This window comes from Sorex fumeus, unplaced genomic scaffold, assembly GCF_029834395.1.
Source record: "Sorex fumeus unplaced genomic scaffold, SorFum_2.1 ptg000034l, whole genome shotgun sequence".
NCBI lineage: Eukaryota > Metazoa > Chordata > Mammalia > Eulipotyphla > Soricidae > Sorex > Sorex fumeus.
In genome coordinates, this window is record NW_026606091.1 from 17,288,126 (window position 1) to 17,311,021 (window position 22,896).

Consider the following 22,896-nt stretch of genomic DNA (forward strand, 5'->3'; position numbering starts at 1 on the left):
AGGAATTACTGCTGGGAGTGCTCAGGGTATCATATGGGATGCCACGGATCAAAACCATGTTGGCTGCATGCAAGGCAAACACCCTACCCGCCATACTATCGCTCTGGCCCCTCTTGTTATGTTTTAAGGTGATTTTTCCCTAGCATGGCCTGTTTCTCCACTGCTGAATTTTTTTATAATGAGTTTTTTATTTTCTGTCATGACAACTAAATTATCAAGGATAAGGATACTTTACTGGTATAAAATTATGAGATACTGTACTATCTCTTGTAATATGGTTTTTCATACCTTTTAGGAGACTTAAATATTTTTAATGTGTGTTATATTACATCTTGGCTAATTTAATGTTAAAAACTAACTTTTAGAAATTTTTAATAATTGATAGTGTGAAATATTTCAAAGTCGTTTAAAGTATATTTATGAAAATGTTGCATGTTTATTAAAATTTATAATAAAAATATTATAGAACATGATTTCTAATTATTAATTAAAATAATAAATTATGATTGAAAAGTTTATAGAAATTTTTTTGTTTTTTGGTTTTTTTTTTGCTTTTTTGGCTCACACCCAGCTATGCACAGGGGTTACTCCTGGCTCTGCACTCAGGAATTACTCTTGGTGGTGCTTGGGGAACCATATGGAATGCTGGGGACTGAACCCCGGTCAGCTGTGTGCAAGGCAAACACCCTATCCACTGTACTGTCGCTCCGGCCCCAGTTTATAGAAAATTGAACATTTTAACACTACATTGGTTTCTACTTTAAAGCAGAACCAATATCATTTAATGTAATTAGCTTCTGTCATTATACATCAAAGCCTTGCCTAAAGATTTTTGATTGCTACCACTACGTGACATTCTCTGCTGCCCTCTTTTTTCTTACCTTCTCTGGTACCTCCGGTATCCTTTTATTTATTTTTATTTTTATTTTTATTTTTTTTGCTTTTTGGGTCACACCCAGCGATGCTCCGGGGTTATTCCTGGCTCTGCACTCAGGAATTACTCCTGGTGGTGCTTGGGGGATCATATGGGATGCCGGGGATCGAACCCAGGTGAGCCGCATGCAAGGCAAACGCCCTACCCACTCGCTCTGGTCCCACCAACAGTACCCATTTAAGAAGACATTCTGTACCTTGTCTCAGTATTGCCTTCACGGTCAGTACTCCTTAACTTTACCTCTCCTGCTTTCTAAAGTACATCATCCCTCTCATGATTTGGTGCAGGTAACCTGAAAATGCTTTCTAGTTTCTTTCTTTCTTTCTTTCTTTCTTTCTTTCTTTCTTTCTTTCTTTCTTTCTTTAAATGTAGGAGTTTTGCTATTTATTCAGCCATTGATTTGGGCATAGACTCCACCTTACTTTTTTATAAATTTATTTATTGAATCACCGTGATAACAGTTACAAAGCTCTCAGGTTTAGGTCTCAGTCATACAATGATGAAACACCTGTCCCTTCACTAGTGCCCATTTTCCACCATCAAAAACCCAAGTATACCTCCCATCCCACACCCTCACCCTATCTGTGGGGCAGATGATTTCCACATTTCTCTCTCTCTTTGTTGATTGCATTCAATATTTTGACACCAGACCCACCATTATTATTTGGAATTTTACCCCAACACTCAGATATTCTAAAAAGGCAACCCTAGGCAATTTGTTTTCTATTTCTGATTATGAATAACATATGATGTTGCACAGCCGCAGTAGTGGCCATGCAATTTTAGAATTCCGAAATTTTAACAATTAAATCTCTGGGATCATGGCCATTAAGCAGCTTCATCAGGAGCCAGAGAGGCCGTTCGTGGGCAGGAATTCGGGGTCTTGTTGGGGTGGGGAGGAAAGGGCCGGCTCCACCCCCATCCCACGAGGCCCCACATGTCTCGTCATTACAGGCCCAAACTTGACTGTCCAATGGCCGCTGGAGGATGGTGGCTACTGAGACGCCAAGAGGGAGCAGGCGGAGGGACAGCACCCTTTCCCCCCTGGGGTGGCCCGGCGCCAGTAACCTACTGTGGAGTCTGGACGCATTTCTGCCAAAAGCCGCTGGGTTCTGAGATTTGTTTCTGAGTCTCTGGGATCATGGCTGTTAAGCAGTTTCATCAGGAACAGGAGTCTTTGTCTCCAATTGTATAGCTGAGCCGGAGGTGTTTTGTGGGTGTGTCTCCCACATACCTAACTTTTGGCTGTTTACTTTCTTGGTAAACTTGTCCCCAAGTTGTTGGGGTCTGGCCAAAGACACAGCAGCAATTTGGGGGTATCAAGAAGTCTGCAGGCACCATCTGGTTGCTGATGCACTTGCCTCACAGGTACAGATTGACCTGCTGGCGGGACCATACCTCCGCTTTTTAGTTTTAATGAGATGTAAGACTAGGCATTACTTGCTTGCTTTGATTCTTTCTGTTTCTAAAAATGTCTTACACTATTTGTGAAAGATCAGAGTCTTTCACATTGAAAGAGTCACCTTCTAAAGCTTCAGTTCCATTTTGGTAGCTGATAACAAAATGTAGCACTGCACTGTACTCCCGTTGTTCATCAATTTGCTCAAGTGGGCCCAGTAACGTCTCCATTTTGAGACTTGTTGTTACTGTGTTTGGCATATTGAATATGTCACGGGGAGCTTGCCAGGCTTTGCTGTGCGGGCAAGATACTCTTGGTAGCTTGCCGGGCTCTCTGAGAGGGGCGGAGGAATTGAACCCGGCTTGGCCAGGCCAGCTGTGTGCAAGGCAAATGCCCTACCGCTGTGCTATTGCTCCAGCCCTAACAAATGTAACAATTTAAATTAATTAAAATGAAGTAAAATAGGGGCTGGAGTAATAGTATGGCGGGTAGGGTGTTTGCCTTGCATGCAGCCAACCCGGGTTCGATTCCCAGCATCCCATATGGTCCCCTGAGCACCACCAGGAGTGATTCCTGAGTGCAGAGCCAGGAGTAACTCCTGAGCATCAGGTGTGACCCAAAAAGCAAATAAAATAAAATAAAAAATAGTTTTTTTTGCGAGATTTTGGGCCACACCTGACAATGCTCAGTTGTTGCTCCCACCTCTGCACTCAATAATTACTCCTGGCAGTGCTTCAGGGGACCCTCTGGTATGCTAGGGAGATCACCTGGGATCCCAAGTATTGAATCTGGGTTAGCTGCATACAAAGGAAATGCCCTACCGACTGCACTATCTCTCTGGTTCCAAAGTAAATTAAAAATTTTGTCCCCTAGTAGTACCATACTGGCAAATTTCATGTCCTCAGTGATCCCTTGTATTGGACAGACTGGATAGTTTATTTCTGTGGTTGCTTAAGTCCTTTTGGGCAAGCCTGTTTGGGACTCCTTATACCAGAATCAATTCAAATTAACCTTTGAATCTATTATCTTAACACCCACACCTTTTGTCTGATATTTATAGTCTTAATTCTTATTAAAAAAATTAAATGTCATGATGGTATAATCTCATTTCCCTTTTAATGGTACTTCTTGATTATCACATTTGTTGCAGCATTCATAAGCAATATGAGAAAATTATGTAGAGTAATCCTGGTTGTACTTTAGATTTGCTATCTTGGTGACATTTCCAAACTGTACACTAACACCTAATAAATCTTTTTTTTTTAGGTCCCCAGAGACAAATTTTAGACAGATCTTACTATCTTGGTCTTCTTAGGTATGTTAAATAAATGATTTTTCCCCCTACGCATGACCATAAAGTCTTAATTGTGGTAATTATTGGCAATTAGGCATCTGCAGATTTCTAGAATTAGTTTATATTGTAACAGTAGTTAATTTGGTTGTGCTACAAAATAAAAAAAATTAAGCTGAAATTTTAAAAATTTTATTTGTTTGCATATAAGTGAACTATTTCAAGTTTACCTTTTTATCTACTAAGAATACTATTTTAGGGGCTGGAGTGATAGCATAGTAGGTAGGGCATTTGCCTTGCACATAGCCAACCCGGGTTCAATTCCCAGCATCCCATATGGTCCCCTGAGCACCTCCAGGAGTAATTCCTGAGTGCAGGACCAGGAGTAACATCTGTGCATCACCAGGTGTGACCCAAAAAGAAAAAAAAAAAGAATACTATTTTATACTTTTTATTACTTACTTTGAAATTTTGTTTATGGTACTAAAATGTCACCAAGTATATTTAGTAATAAAGGGAAATGTATTTACTGATAGCACAGCGGTAGGGCGTTTGCCTTACAAGTGGCCAACATGGCCAACCCGAGTTCGATTCCTCCGCCCCTCTCGGAGAGCCCGGCAAGCTACCGAGAGTATCTCGCCCGCACGGCTGAGCCTGGCAAGCTCCCCGTGATGTATTCGATATGCCAAACACAGTAACAACAAAGTCTCCAATGGAGACGTTACTGGGCCCGCTCGAGCAAATCGATGATCAACGGGAGGGCCTTTACTTTACTTTTACTATTATACATTTAATTCATGCAGAATTTTACGTATGTTTTGGATAGTTGTTACAAATATGACAATTTTAATTAGTTTATAGTTTTTCTTTTTTTTAATTCACAAGCCTTTGTTTTTACTTTTTTAAATTTTTGGCCACACCGAGCAGTGCTTAGGGCTTTCTTCCTGCTTTGCACTCAGGGGTTATTCCTGACTGGGTTTGGGGGCACATGGGGTTCCAGGAATTAAACCTGGGTTTCTCTGTGCAAGGCAAGCACCCTACTCACTGTACTATCTCTCCGGCCCTGCATCTTTTTTTTTTTCTTTTTTTTTGGGGGGGGGGGGTCACACCTGGCGATGCAAGAGGATACTCCTGACGGTGCTCAGGGGACCATATGGGAATTGAACCTGGGTCAGCCGAGTGCAAGGCAAACGCCCTACCCGCTGTGCTATCTCTCCAGCCCCTACCTGCATCTTTTTTAATACTAAGGAATCTGTGTTAGTATATCATCATTTGGGATGTACTACTTCTTTTTTTTTTTTTTTTTTTTTTTTTAGTGTATCACAAGAGTGCTTCATTTCTCTCCACCCTGCCATGGTCCCAAGGACCATTCCCCCACCCTGCCAGCCCTACCCCATGTAAACTCAGTTTTATAGGCAGAATCTTCAATTCCAGTAACTTTGGCTCTTTATTGTTTCCTTAGTATGTTTCTTTATTTTTCATATATGAAAAAGAACATTTTAATTTGTTGTGTAGCTGGTGACACCTATACACAAAGAGATGAATAACGCTTAATTCCTGAAATTGCAAAAATAGTAAATAAGTTGATACTCATACATGTTTTTCAAAACCTATATAATTTTTACTGTTCATTGATTTGCTCCAGCGGGCTCCATTAATGTCTCCATTGTGAGACTTCTTGTTACTGTTTTTGGCATATTGAATACACCATGGGGATAATCCCTGAGTGCAGAGCCAGATAATCCCTGAGTACAGAGCCAGGAGCAAACCCTGAGCACCTCTGGGTGTGGCCCACTTCCAAACAAAAACAAAACATCAAGAACCCAATAACAAAAACCTGAACTCATTCCTTTCACATTTGTCTCTTTTTGATTTTCTGGGGTTGGATCCATAGCACAGCAAGTAGGGCATTTGCCTTGCATGCGGCTGACCCGGGTTTGATTCCTCCCTCCCTCTTGGAGAGCCCGGCAAGCTACGTAGAGTATCTCACCCACTCCGCAAAGTCTGGCAAGCTCCCCATGGCATATTTCATATGCCAAAAACAGTAACAGCAAGTCTCATAATGGAGACGTTACTGGTGCTGCTAGAGCAAATCGAACAACTGGAGGACAGTGCTATATAATTTTTACAGGCTTATAAATTTAAAAACTTAATATAAATCTATGCTACTTTTAAATGTTACATAAGAAAGAAAAATCCTACAAATACAAACTTTAGTTAAGAGAAGAAATTTATTTTTTCATATTTTATAATTTTATTTATTGAATCACTGTGAGAACAGTTACAAAGCTTTCGGGTCTAAGTCTCGGTCACACAATGAAACATCCGTACCTTCACCAGTGCCCAATCTCCACCCCCAACAACCCCAGTATACCCCCATCCCACACCCTCCCCCTACCTGTGGGGCAGATGATTTCCACATTACTCTCTCTCTAATTTGATCACATTCAGTATTTTGACACCAGACCCAACATTATTATTTGAGATAATTTAAGAGATGAAATAAGCTTCTTAAATTAGTTTTTTAATAAAGTTTTAGTTAATAACTTATTAGTTACACATTTATATATGTTGGTTCTGTTTGACTACGCCCTTTTGTGGAACAGAAGTATTACTGACTTTCTTCTTTTCATTTAGAAGTAAAATAAGTGAACTTACAACAGAAATTAACAAACTTCAGAAAGAAATAGAAATGTATAATCAAGAGAATTCAGTGTATTTGTCATATGAGAAGAGGTAAGTAATTTTCAAATTAAAATATGCATGATTTTTATTAAGTAACATGTAATGTACCAGCAGAATAATACTGAACTTGTAGTAATCTATAATTTTCTTAATGTTCATCAGTTTATTTCTGTGTTTGTGCTTATAGAGCTGAGACTTTGGCTATTGAAATCAAAGAGTTTCAAGGACAACTGGCAGACTACAACATGGTAATTGCTCTTCAGTTTTGGGAAATTTGGATATTTTCATTGCTTTTTACCATCTTAAAATGTATGACTTTACATGAAATTTACATACAAGTGGTACAATATGGAAAGTATCATGCTAAGCGAAATGAGTCAGAAAGAGAGGGATAGACATAGAAAGATTGCATTCATCTGGGGGATATAAAGTAACAAAGTATGAGATTAATACCCAAGAATAGCTGAGATCAGCACCAGGAGGATTACTCCATAACTTAGAGGCCAGCCGGGTATCCTAGAGGAAAGGGCAGCTCAGATAGAGAAGGGAGCACCAAATAAAGGATGTTTGGAGGATCCTCCCAGGAGGGGAGATGCATGTCGAAAGTAGACTATGGACTGAACATGTTTGCCACTCAATGCCTCTTTTGCAGACCACAACACCCAAAAGGAGAGAGAGAACACAGGGGATTGCCCTGCCACAGAGACAGGGGGGATGGGGGGATGGGGGTGGGAGGGATATTATCCATGGTGGTGGAAAATGGGCACTGGTGGAGGGATGGGTATCTGATCATTGTATAATTGAAACCCAAGCACAAAAAATTGTAAATCTACAACTTTAAAAAAAAATAAAATAAAATAAAGGGAAAAAAAATGTATGACTTTAAATAGCAAATAATACCTGAATATGTTTATTATATAACATTGAGATCATCAAAAACATAAATATTAAAGTATTCCTTTGCTTTCCTCTTTCAGAAATAATTTGCTTTAATAAATTGATAAAAATTTCTCCAGTGTTTTAAGTTTTTTTTTTCTTTTTGGGGTCACACCTGGCAATGCTCAGGAGTTATTCCTGGCTTTGCACTCAGGAATCACTCCCGGCGTTGCTCAGTGTACCATATGGAATGTTGGGAATCGAATCTGGGTCGGCCACATGCAAGGCAAAAGCCCTACCCACTGTGCTATCACTCGAGTCCCCAGAATTTCTCCAGTTTTTAAGAAAATAAATTCATTTATAAATATTTTAAATGGTTATAAATTTTCCATTTAACAGTATTAACAAAATGTTTAAAGTTGTTGAAATGTATTGGTTACTGTCATTGATTATAAAATATATTTACCTTTCAATGGTTTTATGGGAAAAGATTGTTTCCTTATGCAGATTACTTCCATCTGTATGTTTCATTCAAAATAAAGTATTTTTATTCTAAGAGTATGCAACATCTCATATCTACTAGTGATATTTCCTAATGTGGACTTGCTGAAAAAATAATCCCTTTAGCAGTTGATAACTGTCCCAATCTTGACCCCAATGAAAATTTCTAGTGTCAGTGTTTCCTTTCTAACTCAATAGGAACTTTCCTCAGGTTCCACTGCTATCTTAAGTGCCTTATAGACACTTTAGATAGCAGTGGTATCTAAATTCAGTGAAAGAAAAGTTTTTTCATCTCACTTCTATTAAAAAGTTTTGTTCTATAAAAATATTGAGGGATAGTAACTGAGTACACCAAAACCATATATGTTAACACTATATAAACATCTGACCTAAACTATTAACTAAAATATTTTTAAGATAGTGAAATAATGAAATTTATAGTGAAAAACATACATAAATTAAAGTTGTATTAAAAAATTAGGAAAGAGTCTACATTAATGGTTAAATAAGTTAGGATTTGCTTACTTGATATTATTGTACTGAACTTTTATTAATCACATTTTTAGGATCAATTATACCCAATTATACCCAACTTTGTAACTCCACAATTTATAAAATTTTTTTAAATCTCTAAGATGTGGACAGTAATATCTAATTTATAGGATAATTGTCAGATTAAGAATTAAGTATATCAATACATTCAATGGGCTCAGAACAATATTTGGTGCAAGATAAATATGTTACTGTTGCTTTTATTTTCCGCATTTTAAAAGTAGGAATACTAGGGGCTGGAGCAGTAGCACAGTGGGTAGGGCATTTGCCTTGCACGAGGTCGACCAAGGTTCAATTCCCAGCATCCCCTATGGTCCCCTGAGCACTGCCAGGGGTAATTCCTGAGTTGCAAAGCCAGGAGTAACCCCTGTGCATTGCCAGGTGTGATCCAAAAAGCAAATAAATAAATAAATAAATGTAGGAATACTAGTGCTCTGTTTATACCTTTTTTTTAATACTTAGTTGCCAAAGAAATTATTTTGCATTTTATTTTTGTGTTTGTATTTCTTTTTGGTGGTGTGGGGAGTGTCACACTTTATGAAGCTCAGGGGTTACTCGTAACTAACTCTTAGCTCAGGAATTACCCCTGGCTGTGCTCAGATGATATGCTGGGGGTCAAACTTGGGTAGATCATGTGTAAGGCCAGCACCTTACCCATTGTACTATCACTCTGGCCCTCATTTCGCTGTTTCACTGGTATAAATTAAATCTACGAGTTTTTAACACTGTCTCCTGGAAGGAGGGGGAGACACTTTTTCTCAGTTTTATATAATCTCAGACAATAAAAAGACAAAACTCTTTGAGCTATGGTTTGCAGAAAGTGTAGTTTGTTACTGATCTCTTTACCACTTTAAACTGTGAAATGTTGTTTGTTGAATGGCCTAATATTTAGTAGATGCTAATGTATGCAGCTCTATTTTTTAAAATACATATAATTCTTAATACTTATGTGACTAATCATTTGTATGATAGTTTATGTATATTATTAATAGTTTAGAAAATATATAAAGGCTTTAATAACAATGTTTTTAACATCTTTTCAATTTTTAGTTGGTAGATAAACTTAATACCAATACAGAAATGGAAGAAGTAATGAATGATTACAATGTGGTAAGAAAATTTTTAAGAATTATATATTTTTATTAGTGAAAAACCATGTGGTACCGTTGTAGACTTACAATTTTTTGTGCGTGGGTTTCAGTTATACAATGATTGAGTACCCATCCCTCCACCAGTGCCCATTCTCCACCTCCAGTGCTCCCAGTATCCCTCCCACCCCCTAACCACCCCATCCCACCCCACCCCTGTGGCAAGGCATTCCCTTTTGTTTTCTCTCTCCTTTTGGGTGCTGTAGTTAAAGCAAAGCATTTTTATCTACTGATAGTTTTATAAAACCTGTGGACATTAAGTATAACTATAAATTATTTACTTCTTTTAATATATATTTTTTCACAATATATTATTTTGCCACACACAGCTGTGCTTAGGTCTTACTCCTGGCTGTGTGCTCAAAAATCACTCCTGGTGGGCTTGGGGACTATATGGGATGCTGCAAATTGTACCTAGTCAGCTGAATGCAAGACAAGTGCCTTACCCACTATATATTATCTCTCCACCCCACTCCCCAAATAGTTAATTTTTGTATTTTTCCCCTTTTTTTATAATTTTATTTATTGAATCACCATGAGAGCAGTTACAAAACTTTCGGGTTTAAGTCTCAGTCATACAATGAAACACCTGTCCCTTCACCAGTGCCCATTTTCCACCACCCAAAACCCCAGTACACCCCCATCCCACACCCTCCCCCTACCTGTGGGGCAGATGCTTTCCATATTACTCTCTCTCTACTTTGATTGCATTCAATATTTTGACACCAGACCCACCATCATTATTTGGGATTTTACCCCAACACTCAGATCTGCCAAAAAGGCAACTGTAGACAGTTTGTTTTCTTTTGCTGATTATGAATAACATATGATGTTGCGTGGCTGAAGTAGTAGCCACTGGAATTTGTAATTTCAAAATTTTAACAATTAAATCTGGAGGGCCGACCCGAGTTCAATTCCTCTGCCCCTCTCAGAGAGCACGGCAAGCTACTGAGAGTATCTCGCCAGCACTGCAAAGCCTGGCAAGCTACCCGTGCCATATTTGATATGCCAAACACAGTAACAAGTCTCACAATATTGCTGGGCCCGCTCGAGCAAATTGATGAACAATGGGAGGACGGTGACAGAAATCTGGAGGGATTTCTGCCAAAACTTGCTGGGCTCCGAGATTTGTTCCCGAATCTCTGGGATCATGGCCATTAAGCAGGTTGATCAGGAGCCAGAGAGGCCGTTCGTGGGCGGGAACTTGGGGTCTCGTTGGGACGGGGAGACCAGGACCGGCTCCACCCCCATCCCGTGAGGCCCTGCGTGTCTGTCATTGCGGGCCCAATCCTGACTGTCTAGTGGCCACTGGAGGATGGCTGCCACCAAGCCTCCATGGGGGAGCAGGTAAAGGGACAGCACCCTTTCCCCCCTGGGGTGGCCTGGTGACAGTAACCTACTGTGGGATCAGGATGCGTTTCTGCCAAAAGCCACTGGGTTTCGAGATTTGTTTCTGTGTCTCTGGGATCATGGCCGTTCAGCAGCTTCATCAGGAGCCAGAGAGGCCATTCGTGGGCAACGACTCAGGGTCTTGTTGGGGCGGGAAGGAAAGGGTCGACTCCACCCCAAACCCGTGAGGCCCTGTGTGTCTCGTCATTCCTCAGTATTTAGGAATTCTCATATAAGTATCCTAGTTTGTAAATTAATTTGCAACATGTCTGGCTTAGTATTTATACAACTAGAAGTAGATCCTCAATGGATATACTTTTACACTTTACATAATTTTTTTTGTTTTGTTTTTGGCTTTTTGGGTCATACTCCGAGGTTACTCCTGGCTCTGCATTCAGGAATCACTCCTGGCAGTGCTTGAGGAACCATATTGAGATGCCAGGGATCGAACCTGGGTCAGCTGCATGCAAGGCTAATGCCCTCCCCACTGTAATACCACTCCAGCCCCAATTTTTTAAGTAAGAAAAAAAAATATGATGCGAAGCATAATCCTACTTTTTATTGACAAATAAAATTTCATGTTCAATATTCTTGGACTACATGGTAGAATATAACACATTTTATAATTTACTAGATTACAGTTTATTTGCACAATTAGAAAGTTTTCTGAAAGTATAAATTTGTAAAGCGACTTTTTTTTTTTAATGTAGGAGTACTCCTATTTATTCCACCATTGATTAAGCTAATTGAACTGGGCATAAACTCCACATTACTTTTTTAAAAATTTTTTAATCGAATATCTGCAATGGGTTGGAGCACAGTGGTTAGGATGTTTGCCTTGCACGTGGTCGACCCGGGTTTGATTCCTCCATCCCTCTTGGAGAGCCTGGCAAGCTTCGGAGAGTATCCCGCCTGCACAGCAGAGCCTGGCAAGCTCCCTGTGGCGTATTTGATATGCCAAAAACAGTAACAACAAGTTTTACAATGGAGGCGTTACTGGTGCCTGCTCAAGGACATTGGATATATGTGAGATAGACCATACAAAGCTGTTTATAATTGGGTTTCAGTCATACAAAGATCCAGCACCCAAGCCTCCATCAGTGTATATTTTCCACCACCGATGTCCCCTGTCTCCCCACCATCATCCCCCAATTCCCCACCCCTACCCCCAGCCTCTCTATATGAGAGGCACTTTCCTTCTTGCTCTGTCTCTCCTTTTCCTTTTATGGAGCGGTGCTAAGAGGTCATGGCTTGCAATAAAGGTGCTAAGAGGTCATGGTATTGTTCAGGGCATTCAGTATTTTTATTGGGATGGTAAGGCTGGAGTAATTTTTCAATTGGGTGACAGCTTTGGGGTGTGATGACTCGGTGACTGCCAAGGCTTCTGGAAGTACAGGGAGCTCGGGGGAGATATCCCATCCTGACCCTAAGAAAGCCTGGAGATTTCAGTTACAAAACCCGCATACCAAAATTTTCAGGAAATTATATCTTGGTGAGGTTCGTCCTGAGACAGTGGAGAAAGTGACTCTTTTATAATTTGAGATACTAAAGCATAATTAAAGTGAATTTTTTCATCATGTTAGAATTCAGGAAAATTCTTAAGTTAAAAACTTTAATATCGAGTGCAAAAACCAAAAACTTCTCTTTATGTTTTATTGGCTATTATATTGAGTAGGTCCAGCTTTTATACTGAATTTGTACAGGTAGAGACAACTAGCATTACAGTGGTGAAATTCTGAATAATTTATGATTAAAGCTTTTGTTGAATTTAAATTCAGCTTGTTAATAAAAAATTTATTTTTACTGAATTGCCAGTATATTCTTGAAATATTATATAATTTAAGGTTAGAGTGGATTATTTGATATCACCAATGAATATTCATTAATATTTCTGCTATAAGAATATACTGCCATGAAAAAAACTGGTTTTTTGTCTTGTAACTTTTTGCTATTGTTAATTTTTATTATTTTAGTTGTTGTAGATTTTAAATTTTATTTTTATTTTTCAATTGAATCACTGCAATTGAATACACAGTTACAAAGTTGTTTATGATTGTTTCAGTCATACAATATTCCAACACCCATCCTTTTACCAGTATACATTTCCCCCCATCCATGTCTCCAGTTTGGTATGAAAAAAATGTTTTTACCTTTGCATGTGACATTTGGTTTGTTATTATCATCTCTTAATTCATAATCAGAATAAACTTTAAAGAAATACTTTTGTTATGGCAGAGACTTAAACCCAAAAGCTTTGTAACTGCTGTCACGGAGATTCAATAAATAAAATTATAAAAAATGGGGGAAAAAAAGTAAGATGGAGTTCATGCAAAATTCAATCAGCCTAATCAGTGGCTGAATAAATAGCAGTATTCCTACATAAAAAAATACTTGTGTTAATAGTTATTTTTTATTAATTTTCCTGTTAACATTTTATTCAGCTTAAAGCTCAAAATGATCGAGAAACACAAAGTATGGACATCATATTCACTGAAAGACAAGCGTAAGTATAATCATTTAGTAATCACATTTATTTGGGAGCTATTTTATGGCCTTTATTTTTAAAGTAGTTTATGTAATTTACTTTATTACGCATTTTATTTTTTGAAGGAAAGTGGGACATACCATACCTAGCAGTGCTCAGGGGTTATTCCTGACCCATGAGTGACCCTTCACAGTGTTCAGGGGATCATTTATGGTGCAGGTATTCTAACTGGTTCAGCTGGATACAAGGCAAGCACCTTAACCCCAGTTCTGTCTCCCCAGATCCCATTTATTCTCTTTAAAGAATTTTTCCATGTGATTTTTAATTTTAAAAAATGACAAACTTACAATACAAATTTTATTGTATGAATGTCTGCCATATTCATTTGTCATTAATACCCAGATTCTGGACAAAGAAAATTATGTTGATTAAATAAAATAATATTTCTATTTATTAATTTAAAATTGAAGTTATGATATATATAAGAACATTTTATCTTTATCATTTATGGTTTTATTTTTATTTATTTATTGCTTTTTGGGTCACATCCAGTGATGCTCAGGAGTCACTCATGATTCTGCACTCAGAAATTACTCCTGGCAGTGCTTAGGGGACCATCTGGGATGCCAAGGATCGAATCTGGGTCAGCCACGTGTAAGGCAAATGTCTTACCTGCTGTACTATTGCTCTGGCCCCACTTATGGTTTTAACCTGAACATTTTAACCAGTTTGATTATAAGATTTAGACTTAAGCCTAATGAAATGCATACAACTAGCAAGCTACTTACAGTTTTTCATTACAAGTTATGTTAGTGAGCTTGGTATAGTGTGAAGTTCAAGGCACTTGCTTTGCATGTGGTCAACCCCAATTTGATCCCCCACACTGTGTTTGATTCCCTGAACACCACTGGAAATGACCTTTTTTGCCAGAGCCAGGAGTAATTTCTGAGCACCTCTTGGTTTGGCTCCAAAACAAAACAAGCAAAAGTTATATTAGTAAGCTATATCATAGATGTCTATTTTAAGTGTAACTTTACATATGTGCATAATATAAAAGACACCTTTAAGTAACTTTGTCTCTGGTAATAAAGTTGTGACAGTGATAGTGATGCCTGTCACTATCAAGTACATGTACATGTGAAATAGAAGTCTTTTTCTTAGTTTTCTAATTACTGTAACAAAATGCAATAAATTGAGTATCTTACAAGCAATGCAAATTTATTGTTCAGGAACCTGAGTCATAGTAGTGTGGGTAGGGCACTTGCATTGCATGCAGCCAACCTGGGTTTGATCCCTGGCTGCATATGGTCTACCAAGTATAGCGAGCGGGCCTAGTAACATTGTGAGACTTGTTACTGTGTTTGGCATATCGAATATGCCACGGGTAACTTGCCAGGCTTTGTCGTGCAGGCTAGATACTCTCGGTAGCTTGCTGGCTCTCTGAGAGGGGCGGAGGAATCGAACTCGGGTTGGCCATAGAACCAGGAATAACCCCTGAGCATCGCCAGATGTGACTCAACCCCAATCCACCCAAAACATTTATTATTCACGGTTCTAGAAGCTGGCAACTTCGGCAATGGGGCACCAACATGATTCTTTTCTATTAAAGACTCTTTCAATGGTTCATAACTAGTGACCTAGTTTGACTCTGACCGTTTATGATGAAAAGGACTACAGAATTCTCAGAGATCTCTCTGTCAAGATAATAGTCCTTTCCACTGAAATTCCACCTTCATGATGTAATCATCTCCTAAAACTTGCCTTCTTTTCCCCTCACCTTTGGAATTTAAGAGTTCCATTTAAAAATGTTGGAAGGACACACTATAGCACTGTCCTTCCCCATTGTTCATCGATTTGCTCGGGACCCAGTAAAGTCTACATTGTGAGACTTGTTGTTACTGTGTTTGGCATATCGAGATACTCTCAGTAGCTTGCTGGGCTCTTCGAGAGGTGTGACCCAAAAAGCAAAAAAAAAAAAAAAAAAAAAAAAAGCTGTTATCCACCGCCTACACAGTTGGCAGCACCAAAACATATGTCCAGGGAGGCACTAAAACACACTTTGGGCTGGAGTGACGGCACAGCACTGAGGGCACTTGCCTTGCACATGGCTGACCCAGTTCAACCCCAAGCACCCTGTATAGTCTCCCACTGAACACTGCCATGAATAATTCCTGAGTAATTCCTCAGTGCAGTACCAGGAGTAACCCCCAACATGGCTGGGTGTGGCCCCCCAAACAAGAACCAAGCCAAACAGCCCACTTCTTTGGAGCCGGAGAAATAGTATAGTGGCGAGGGCACTTGCCTTGCACATGACCAACCTCTGGTCAGTCCCCAGCCCCACATACAGTCCCCTGAGGCTGCCAGGAGTAGTGATCCCTGAGCACAGGAGCCAGGAGTCATGCCTGAGCACCGTGCCCCACCCATGCAAAAAAAAAATCCCTAATGGGACCCAAGAAACAGCACCGTGATTGGGAAGGAGCACCTGCCTTGCAAGTGTATGGTCAAGAGTCCAAGTCCCAGTCCCAGGTCGCCCACATGAGTGGAGAGGCCAGGCAGCTCCCCCCATGAGCCTGACAGCTCTGCCATCCGTGAACCCTGGTGCCACAGACTCCTATGATTCTGGCTGCACCCCCTCTGTGACCTTTGGCAAGCACTAGTGAGTGACACCCTGAGCCCCCACATAGGCACAGCTGCACCGTGCACCTCAGCTGACATGCACCTCAGCTGACGCAGTGGCCGGGAAGGCGCGACTATCTGGGGATGTGCTGTTTAGCCCCCCTCAGGGACCACAGTCTCCCACAGCCACCAGCAGCACAGCCGGAAGCAAACATGAGGGCGATCTGACTGCGACATTGTCACCCAGGGTTGATTCGACTGATCTGGCTGGCTAGGCTGGTGTCCCTTTCCTCCCTCACTGCTCCATGTGCATCCCTCCCGAAGCTGCCTGCTCAGTCGAAGAGGACGGCCTTCTCCGAATAGAGCCGGACTGGTCTTCAGTTGAGGGTATAACGAGTAGCTGTGCTCCCCTGCTAGAACCTCCAAACAAGCTCTCAACGAAGGACACAAGCATTCAGAAAATAGCAGTAGCCAACATAATTATTCTTAATTGCCTTTTTGACCTTCATTATTAACATACATTTGCCCCCCAAATTTATCATTAATGACTTTAAAAGCAAGGATAATAATCAAGTTTACTGAATTCTCTAATATCAAATGTATTGCATTTTACCTCTGCATATATTATAAATATTTGACAAATAGTATATTAAACTACTGATAAAAGTACTGGAGTGAGAGCACAGTGGGTAAGGAACTTGCCTTGCATGTGACCACCATATGTTACCTTCAAACAACAATCCCTGAATGCTAGAACCAAGAGTAAACCCTGAGCACCACTGGGTATGTCCCCCAAAAACAAAAGTAACCAATCAATAAATAATAAAATAATGATAAACATTTAAATAGAAATATAATTTTGTGCTTATTAAAAGCAAAAGGAATTTCTTTTCCTTTATATTATTTAATATTGCAATAAGGTACAGTGTTAAAAACTACAAATATTGGAAGTCTCTTCCATTTACATACAAAATTCCATATTCAGATGATTAGCCTTTTTCTTGAAAATTCTCTAGTTATTGCAGTTGTTGTTCTGTTTTTAAATTATGTAGCAAATAGTTATCATTTACTGTGTAGTACCCTAAGAGGTATTCTGATACCCCAAAGAGCATTAGGGTTATTATAGTGATGTCTTTGTTGATCAGGATGTTGCTTACAAAAATGGCCACTTTGTAAAAATTTATGAGATGATTTGAGATGATTTTTAATGATAAAGGATCTTTTCTGCACATATGATGTATATCAATAAGAATGAACTTGAGAGACTGGAGTGATAATACAGCGGGTATGGCATTTGCCTTGCACACGGCCGATCGGGGTTTGATCCCCGTCATCCCATATGGTGGGGCTGGAGTGATAGCACAGCAATAGGACTTTTGGCTTGCATGTGGCCAACTTGGCTGATTTGAGTTCGATTCCTCTGCCCTCTTGGAGAACCCAGCAAGCTACCGAGAGTATCTCGCCTGCACAGCAAAACCTGGCAAGCTACCTGTGATATATTCGATATGCCAAACACAGTAACAACAAGTCTCACAACGGAGACATTACTGGGCCCGCTCGAGCAAATTAATGAACAACGGGAGGACAGTGCTAAAGTGCTATCCCATATGGTCTCCCAAGTACTGCCAGTAGTAATTCCTGAGTGCAGAGCCAGGAGTAACCCCTGAGCGTTGCTGAGTGTCACCTAAAAAGCAAAAAAGCTAAATAATAATAATAAGAAGAAGAAGAAGAAGAAGAATGAACTTGAAGGGCTTAAGAGATTACTTAAAGGGCTGAATACATGCTTTGCATGCAGGAGGCCTAGTTTTGATGTCTGGGATCATATGGTTTATGAACATCTTTAGGAGTGATCTCTTAGCACAAAGCTGGGAATATTCCCTGAGTACCAGCAGAAGTGGCTCAAACTGCCTCCAAAATGATTCTACTTGTTAAATAAAAACTTCCCTAAATACCTAAAGAAAAAAAAAAGGTAGTCCATTGCAGACCTTATAGAGTTTAGCATATTTAAGTTTCATTTATTATTTATCTATAAAGTTATATATACCCAGATCTATTTTATAGATATTAAATGTGAATATTTTATACTCATCATCCAAAAAATAATTCTCATATTATAGTTTAAGATTGTTACAGATTTTTTTGTTGTTTTCTTTTGCTGTTTTGTTTGGGGGTCACATCTAGTTATTCACCGAGCTTACTCCTGGCAGGATTCATGGGATGATATTCAATGCCAAGGATCAAACTTGATAATCTGCGGGGCAAGAACCTTACCCACTGTACTATTTCTTTAGCTTTTGAAATATTGAAGATTTTATGTCCTTCGTAATTTTATTTCAAAGTAATTTCTAGGAAAAAAAATCTTAAAGTATGGTAGGTTTCTCCTGAAAAAAATCAGCAGTTTCGAAACTTAATTTTAGTAGCTTATAATTGGGTGAAGTATTTTCTCCTGAAGAACAAAAGTTATTTTCCTGAAGTTTACTTTTATATGCAACAAATGGGTAGATGGATTTCATCTGTGAAAATGGCCATCATCTCAATAACATAAAATGTACACATTCAAAAGGGATATAATTTGAAAAGTATTATAAAATTTACATTTTCATTCTCTTCACTTTTAGTACCACTGTGTAGTGTGGATGTAAAATGATTTACATCCCTTTACCAAAGTCCATCAGTCCTTATCTCTCCCCTGACCGCTCTGATAAGCACAACTCTGTAATACACACATTTGTTTCCATTGACTTTTGTCTGTTCCCGTACTTTGCTTCTATATATATATATATATATATATACATATATATATATATATATATCCACACTTAAGGGAGATCTTTGGCTATTTGTGTTTCTCCTTCTGACTTTTCTCACTTACTATGACACGCTGCAGTTCCATCCATGTTGTCACAAGAGACAAATTTCATTTCTTCTTCTTCTTCTCTGTGTATGTGTGTGTGTGACATTTTCCTTATTCATTCCTTTGTCTTTAAGCATTTTGGCTTTCACATCCTAGCTATAGTAAAAGATCTACTGTATAATTCAGCAGTTTCACTCCCTGTTGTCTAACCAAAAAACCACAAAAAACACTAATGTTAGTATCTTTTTTTATAAACTGAAATTAGTTGTAACTTATTAGGGATTTTGCTTAGATATTGTACCTATGATATGACTTGCTTCTAGCTATTTAAAAATATTCTTTGCTCTTACCAAGCATTTAAAAATTATTTTCTAATTTCATGATTTCATCCTGTGAACTTAAAAATCAGCTTTAGTGTATTTCTTTTACTCACTTTGACTTCATGAAATAAATCTAAAACTTTTATTTCCTTGCTAATTGGTAAAATTTAATATAATTAAATATATTTTACAACCAAGATCTAAACTAATTTGAGATTCATGTCATTTTAATTAGTGAATGGTTTCTTGAATACTGCTGAAAATAATAAAGTTAGTCCTGTAGCTGTTATCTACCCTGCAGTGTCAGTCACTATGTCACTGGATCTACTGGCTCAAATCTGGCACAAAGAACATAATTTGATATTTATGTCTGTTGCCATTACCTATATAGTTTAGTATATCATGTACTAAAGTTTCCATGTCTATGCTATGAATGAATGAATAACATAATTAATACAGATAGCAATTACTTTTCTTCACATAATTCTTGAGTATCTATATATTTATCTTCAATAAATCCATCATCATCTACCACAAATGAATTTAGTTGTTTAAATATTACTGTTTCTTCAGAGTTTGCATCTTGTATCTGTGGAAGAGAACTTGCGTTTTCAGTAGAACCATCAATGTAGGTTTCTGCTTCGTGCTCTTCTAGGCGATGATGTTGGTAACTAAGCAGAAAATTATACCACACTGGGCATTTGATAACAATAAAAATGAGGAGTGAAGTCATCAGTACAGTGACTACAACACTGACAAGAAAAGCCCAGCTTTTCCCAAGAGGTTCATGTTCTTAAGTTGGGGTTGGGGAGTGGGAGGAAGAGAGACAAAAAGATATTGTTAAATTGGCAAAAATGATAATGATTACATATCCTAATATTCTCTCAGTATTAGTATTATAAATAATGTACATTATAATTTCTTGAGGTGATAGCTACTAAAATTCTAATAAATTAACATTTCATTGTATCGTGAGAGAATGCCCTTTTTCAGAATAACTGTAGCAATTGTTTCTTCATTTACGGACATTATTGCTTTCTATTTGTCAAGAATTATTACCTTACTAATGGAAACAAGACTCAAAAGTTAATTAACTTGCATAATGTCAATTGGATGACAACTAGCAGAGCCTAGTTCGAAAATCTAGCATTTTATAAATCTTTCATTGGTATGAAGAATTATATTATTTCTAAAAATTCAAAATGCAGAAAAATGAGTTAACTCATTTATTTAGTATCTTACCTTCAGCATTATTAATATTCAAAACCAGAACTTTACCTGAATTTCTTGTTAAGTTGTTCAGAGAGCTGTTAAATGTTGGATCACTAATCGATTGAAAATTAATATAAAGATCTTCAGTTGCAAATGAAGGAAATTGTGAGTGGCATTCAGCTGCATAAGGTGCTGTTTTGATACTGTAGCTCTTCAAGGTAGCTGGGTAACTGCATGTGGTGAGGTTCTCATTTTCTAATAAACCAGAAAGAATAAATTAAAAGTATAAGAAATAATGGTTATTATTTGGCATCTGTCATTAAACACATAAGAAAAAAATGTTTATATTGACCTAGTACTCTAATGAGGGAAGGATGAAATAACAGCACAGTGGTAGGGCATTTGCCTTGCATGCAGCCGGCCTGGCCAACTGGGTTTGATTCCTCTACCCCTCTCGGAGAGCCGGGCAAGCTACCAAGAGTATCTCACCCGCACGGCAAAGCCTGGCAAGCTACCTGTGACGTATTCAATATGCCAAACACAGTCACAACAAGTCTTACAATGGAGACATTACTGGGCCCGCTCAAGCAAATTGATGAACAATGGGAGGACAGTGGTTATGCAGTGCAGTGCATAACATTTCCATTATTAATTTTTTATAAGTACAATTTAAGTGTTTAAATTGTTTAGTTTGTATGTCTTAATGATTAAAATTGCTTAGAATATTTGGATCTTACAAAGCATGATTTGCAGTTAACATAGTAGGGCATCTTTTTTATCTACTACTTTCTGCCCTATCATTCTAAGACTGTTTAAAGAAAAATAATTAGTCTCAAGTATTGAAAACTCAAACTTGATCTCAGATATTTTAAGCATTAAAATTTCTTGGTATTTTTTGTCAGGAGGAGGCAGCTGTCTATTCAGAAAGTATCTCTCACTGTTCCTTCCTGCTTTATTGAACAGGAATCATTTTTGTAATCTTTAAACACAAATAAAACAAAAATGAAGACACTTCTGGAGTAGAATAGTGAATTATCAATCATATTTTGATTTGAATTAAGTTATGATTGCTTACCTAGTGTCACATGTGATGTGTTCAGCCAGTTGAGCAAATTCAATAGACTGCAAGAGCAATTCCATGGATTTCCATATAAAGTTATTGATTCCAGATGAAATGGTTGTGGTACGTCAAAATAGCTTATCAAATTGCCTTGCAGATTTAGTAGTGTCAGGCTTTTTAATGGTACAAATACATCAGGATTCAGTTGTAATATTTTGTTTTGACAGAGATGTAACTGTCTTAGTTTAGTTAAGCCTGCAAAGGCCTCCTGTTCTATTACATGGATGGAGTTGCTACAGACATTTAAAATTTCTAGATTGGAGTGGTTACCAAAACTATTATTATGTAAGATAGAGACTCTATTCTTAATCAAATAGAGTTCGGTAAGTAAAAGATATGTCTGTAGAATCCTTGTGTCATTAATGTTCAGAGTAATTTGGTTGTAACTGAGATCCAATATTTTAACATTTTTATCAACATCTGCTGGTATCAAAAAATAATTATTTTTAGTAAAGTTATATTTGAAGTCCTAAAAAAGAAAAAAATATTATAAATGCATTAATTGGCAAAATTATGTATGGAATTTCCCAAAACTTCATACCCAGACAATTAAACATTGTAGAATAGAATTTTATGAAATGACTGCTAGTTTTATAATGTGGTAGCATAAAAAATGGTAAACCAATACTTTTGCTTAATCATTTTTGTTTTGGGGCCACACCCAGTAATGCTCAGGGGTTACTCCTGGCTCTGTGCTTTGGAGTCACCCCTGTTAGTGCTTGGGGGGCCATATGGGATGCCAGGGATTGAATCTGGGTTAGTACATGCAAGGCAAGCACCTTGCCCACAATACTACCTATCCATCCTCAACTTTTGCTTAATATTAAGGAAATTCTGATACATACAACTGAAAAAAAAAGATTATAGTTTCTCCTGCTGTCATCTTCCAATTTTTATTACATAAACATTACAGAAAGAATTCTCATATATGTAGAAATATATGATAAATACTGCTTTAACTTAGTATTCCAATATTGAAATGATGTTTTTGTGAGACAATTACTTTGGGACATGTAATTTTTAAAAATTAGAGGGGAACTGGAGTGATAGTACAGTGAGTAGGGCATTTGCCTTGCATGTGGCCGACCTGGGTTTGATTCCCAGCATCCCATATGGTCCCCCGAGCACCACCAGGAGTAATTCCTGAGTGCAAAGCCAAAAGTAACCCCTGTGCATCGCCAGGTGTGACCCAAAAAGCAAAATAAAATAAAATAAAAATAAAAATTAGAGTTCCCAAACTAATCTTAGAGACTAATCAAAATTAAGAAGTAATACCCCACATGTAACAGTATGGGGTTAACAGTTAAAAATTTATGCTTAAGAGAAATATTTATCATGAAATAGATATTAAACCAAACAACATGAAGAATTGCATTCCATATATGTGTATAGATCCAAAACAACTGTTCCTATTTTGACTGTATTTACAGGAAAATGCCCACCTCCCCAAAATAACAATAATGATACTGCTATTCCCTCATAAATGTGTGATTTTTAAAGAAGATTCCTACGTT

General features: G+C 38.1%; 1 protein-coding gene across 1 annotated transcript in view; it reads left to right on the forward strand.

Moving 5' to 3' along the window:
* Positions 1-22,896, forward strand: part of IFT74 (intraflagellar transport 74) — an 87,483-nt gene that overhangs the window by 5,995 nt on the left and 58,592 nt on the right. The window contains exons 4-8 of the mRNA XM_056116983.1: positions 3,600-3,648; positions 6,262-6,360; positions 6,497-6,557; positions 9,289-9,348; positions 13,217-13,278. Of these exons, the coding sequence (XP_055972958.1) occupies positions 3,600-3,648; positions 6,262-6,360; positions 6,497-6,557; positions 9,289-9,348; positions 13,217-13,278 (331 nt within the window). The remainder of the gene's footprint in view (positions 1-3,599; positions 3,649-6,261; positions 6,361-6,496; positions 6,558-9,288; positions 9,349-13,216; positions 13,279-22,896) is intronic.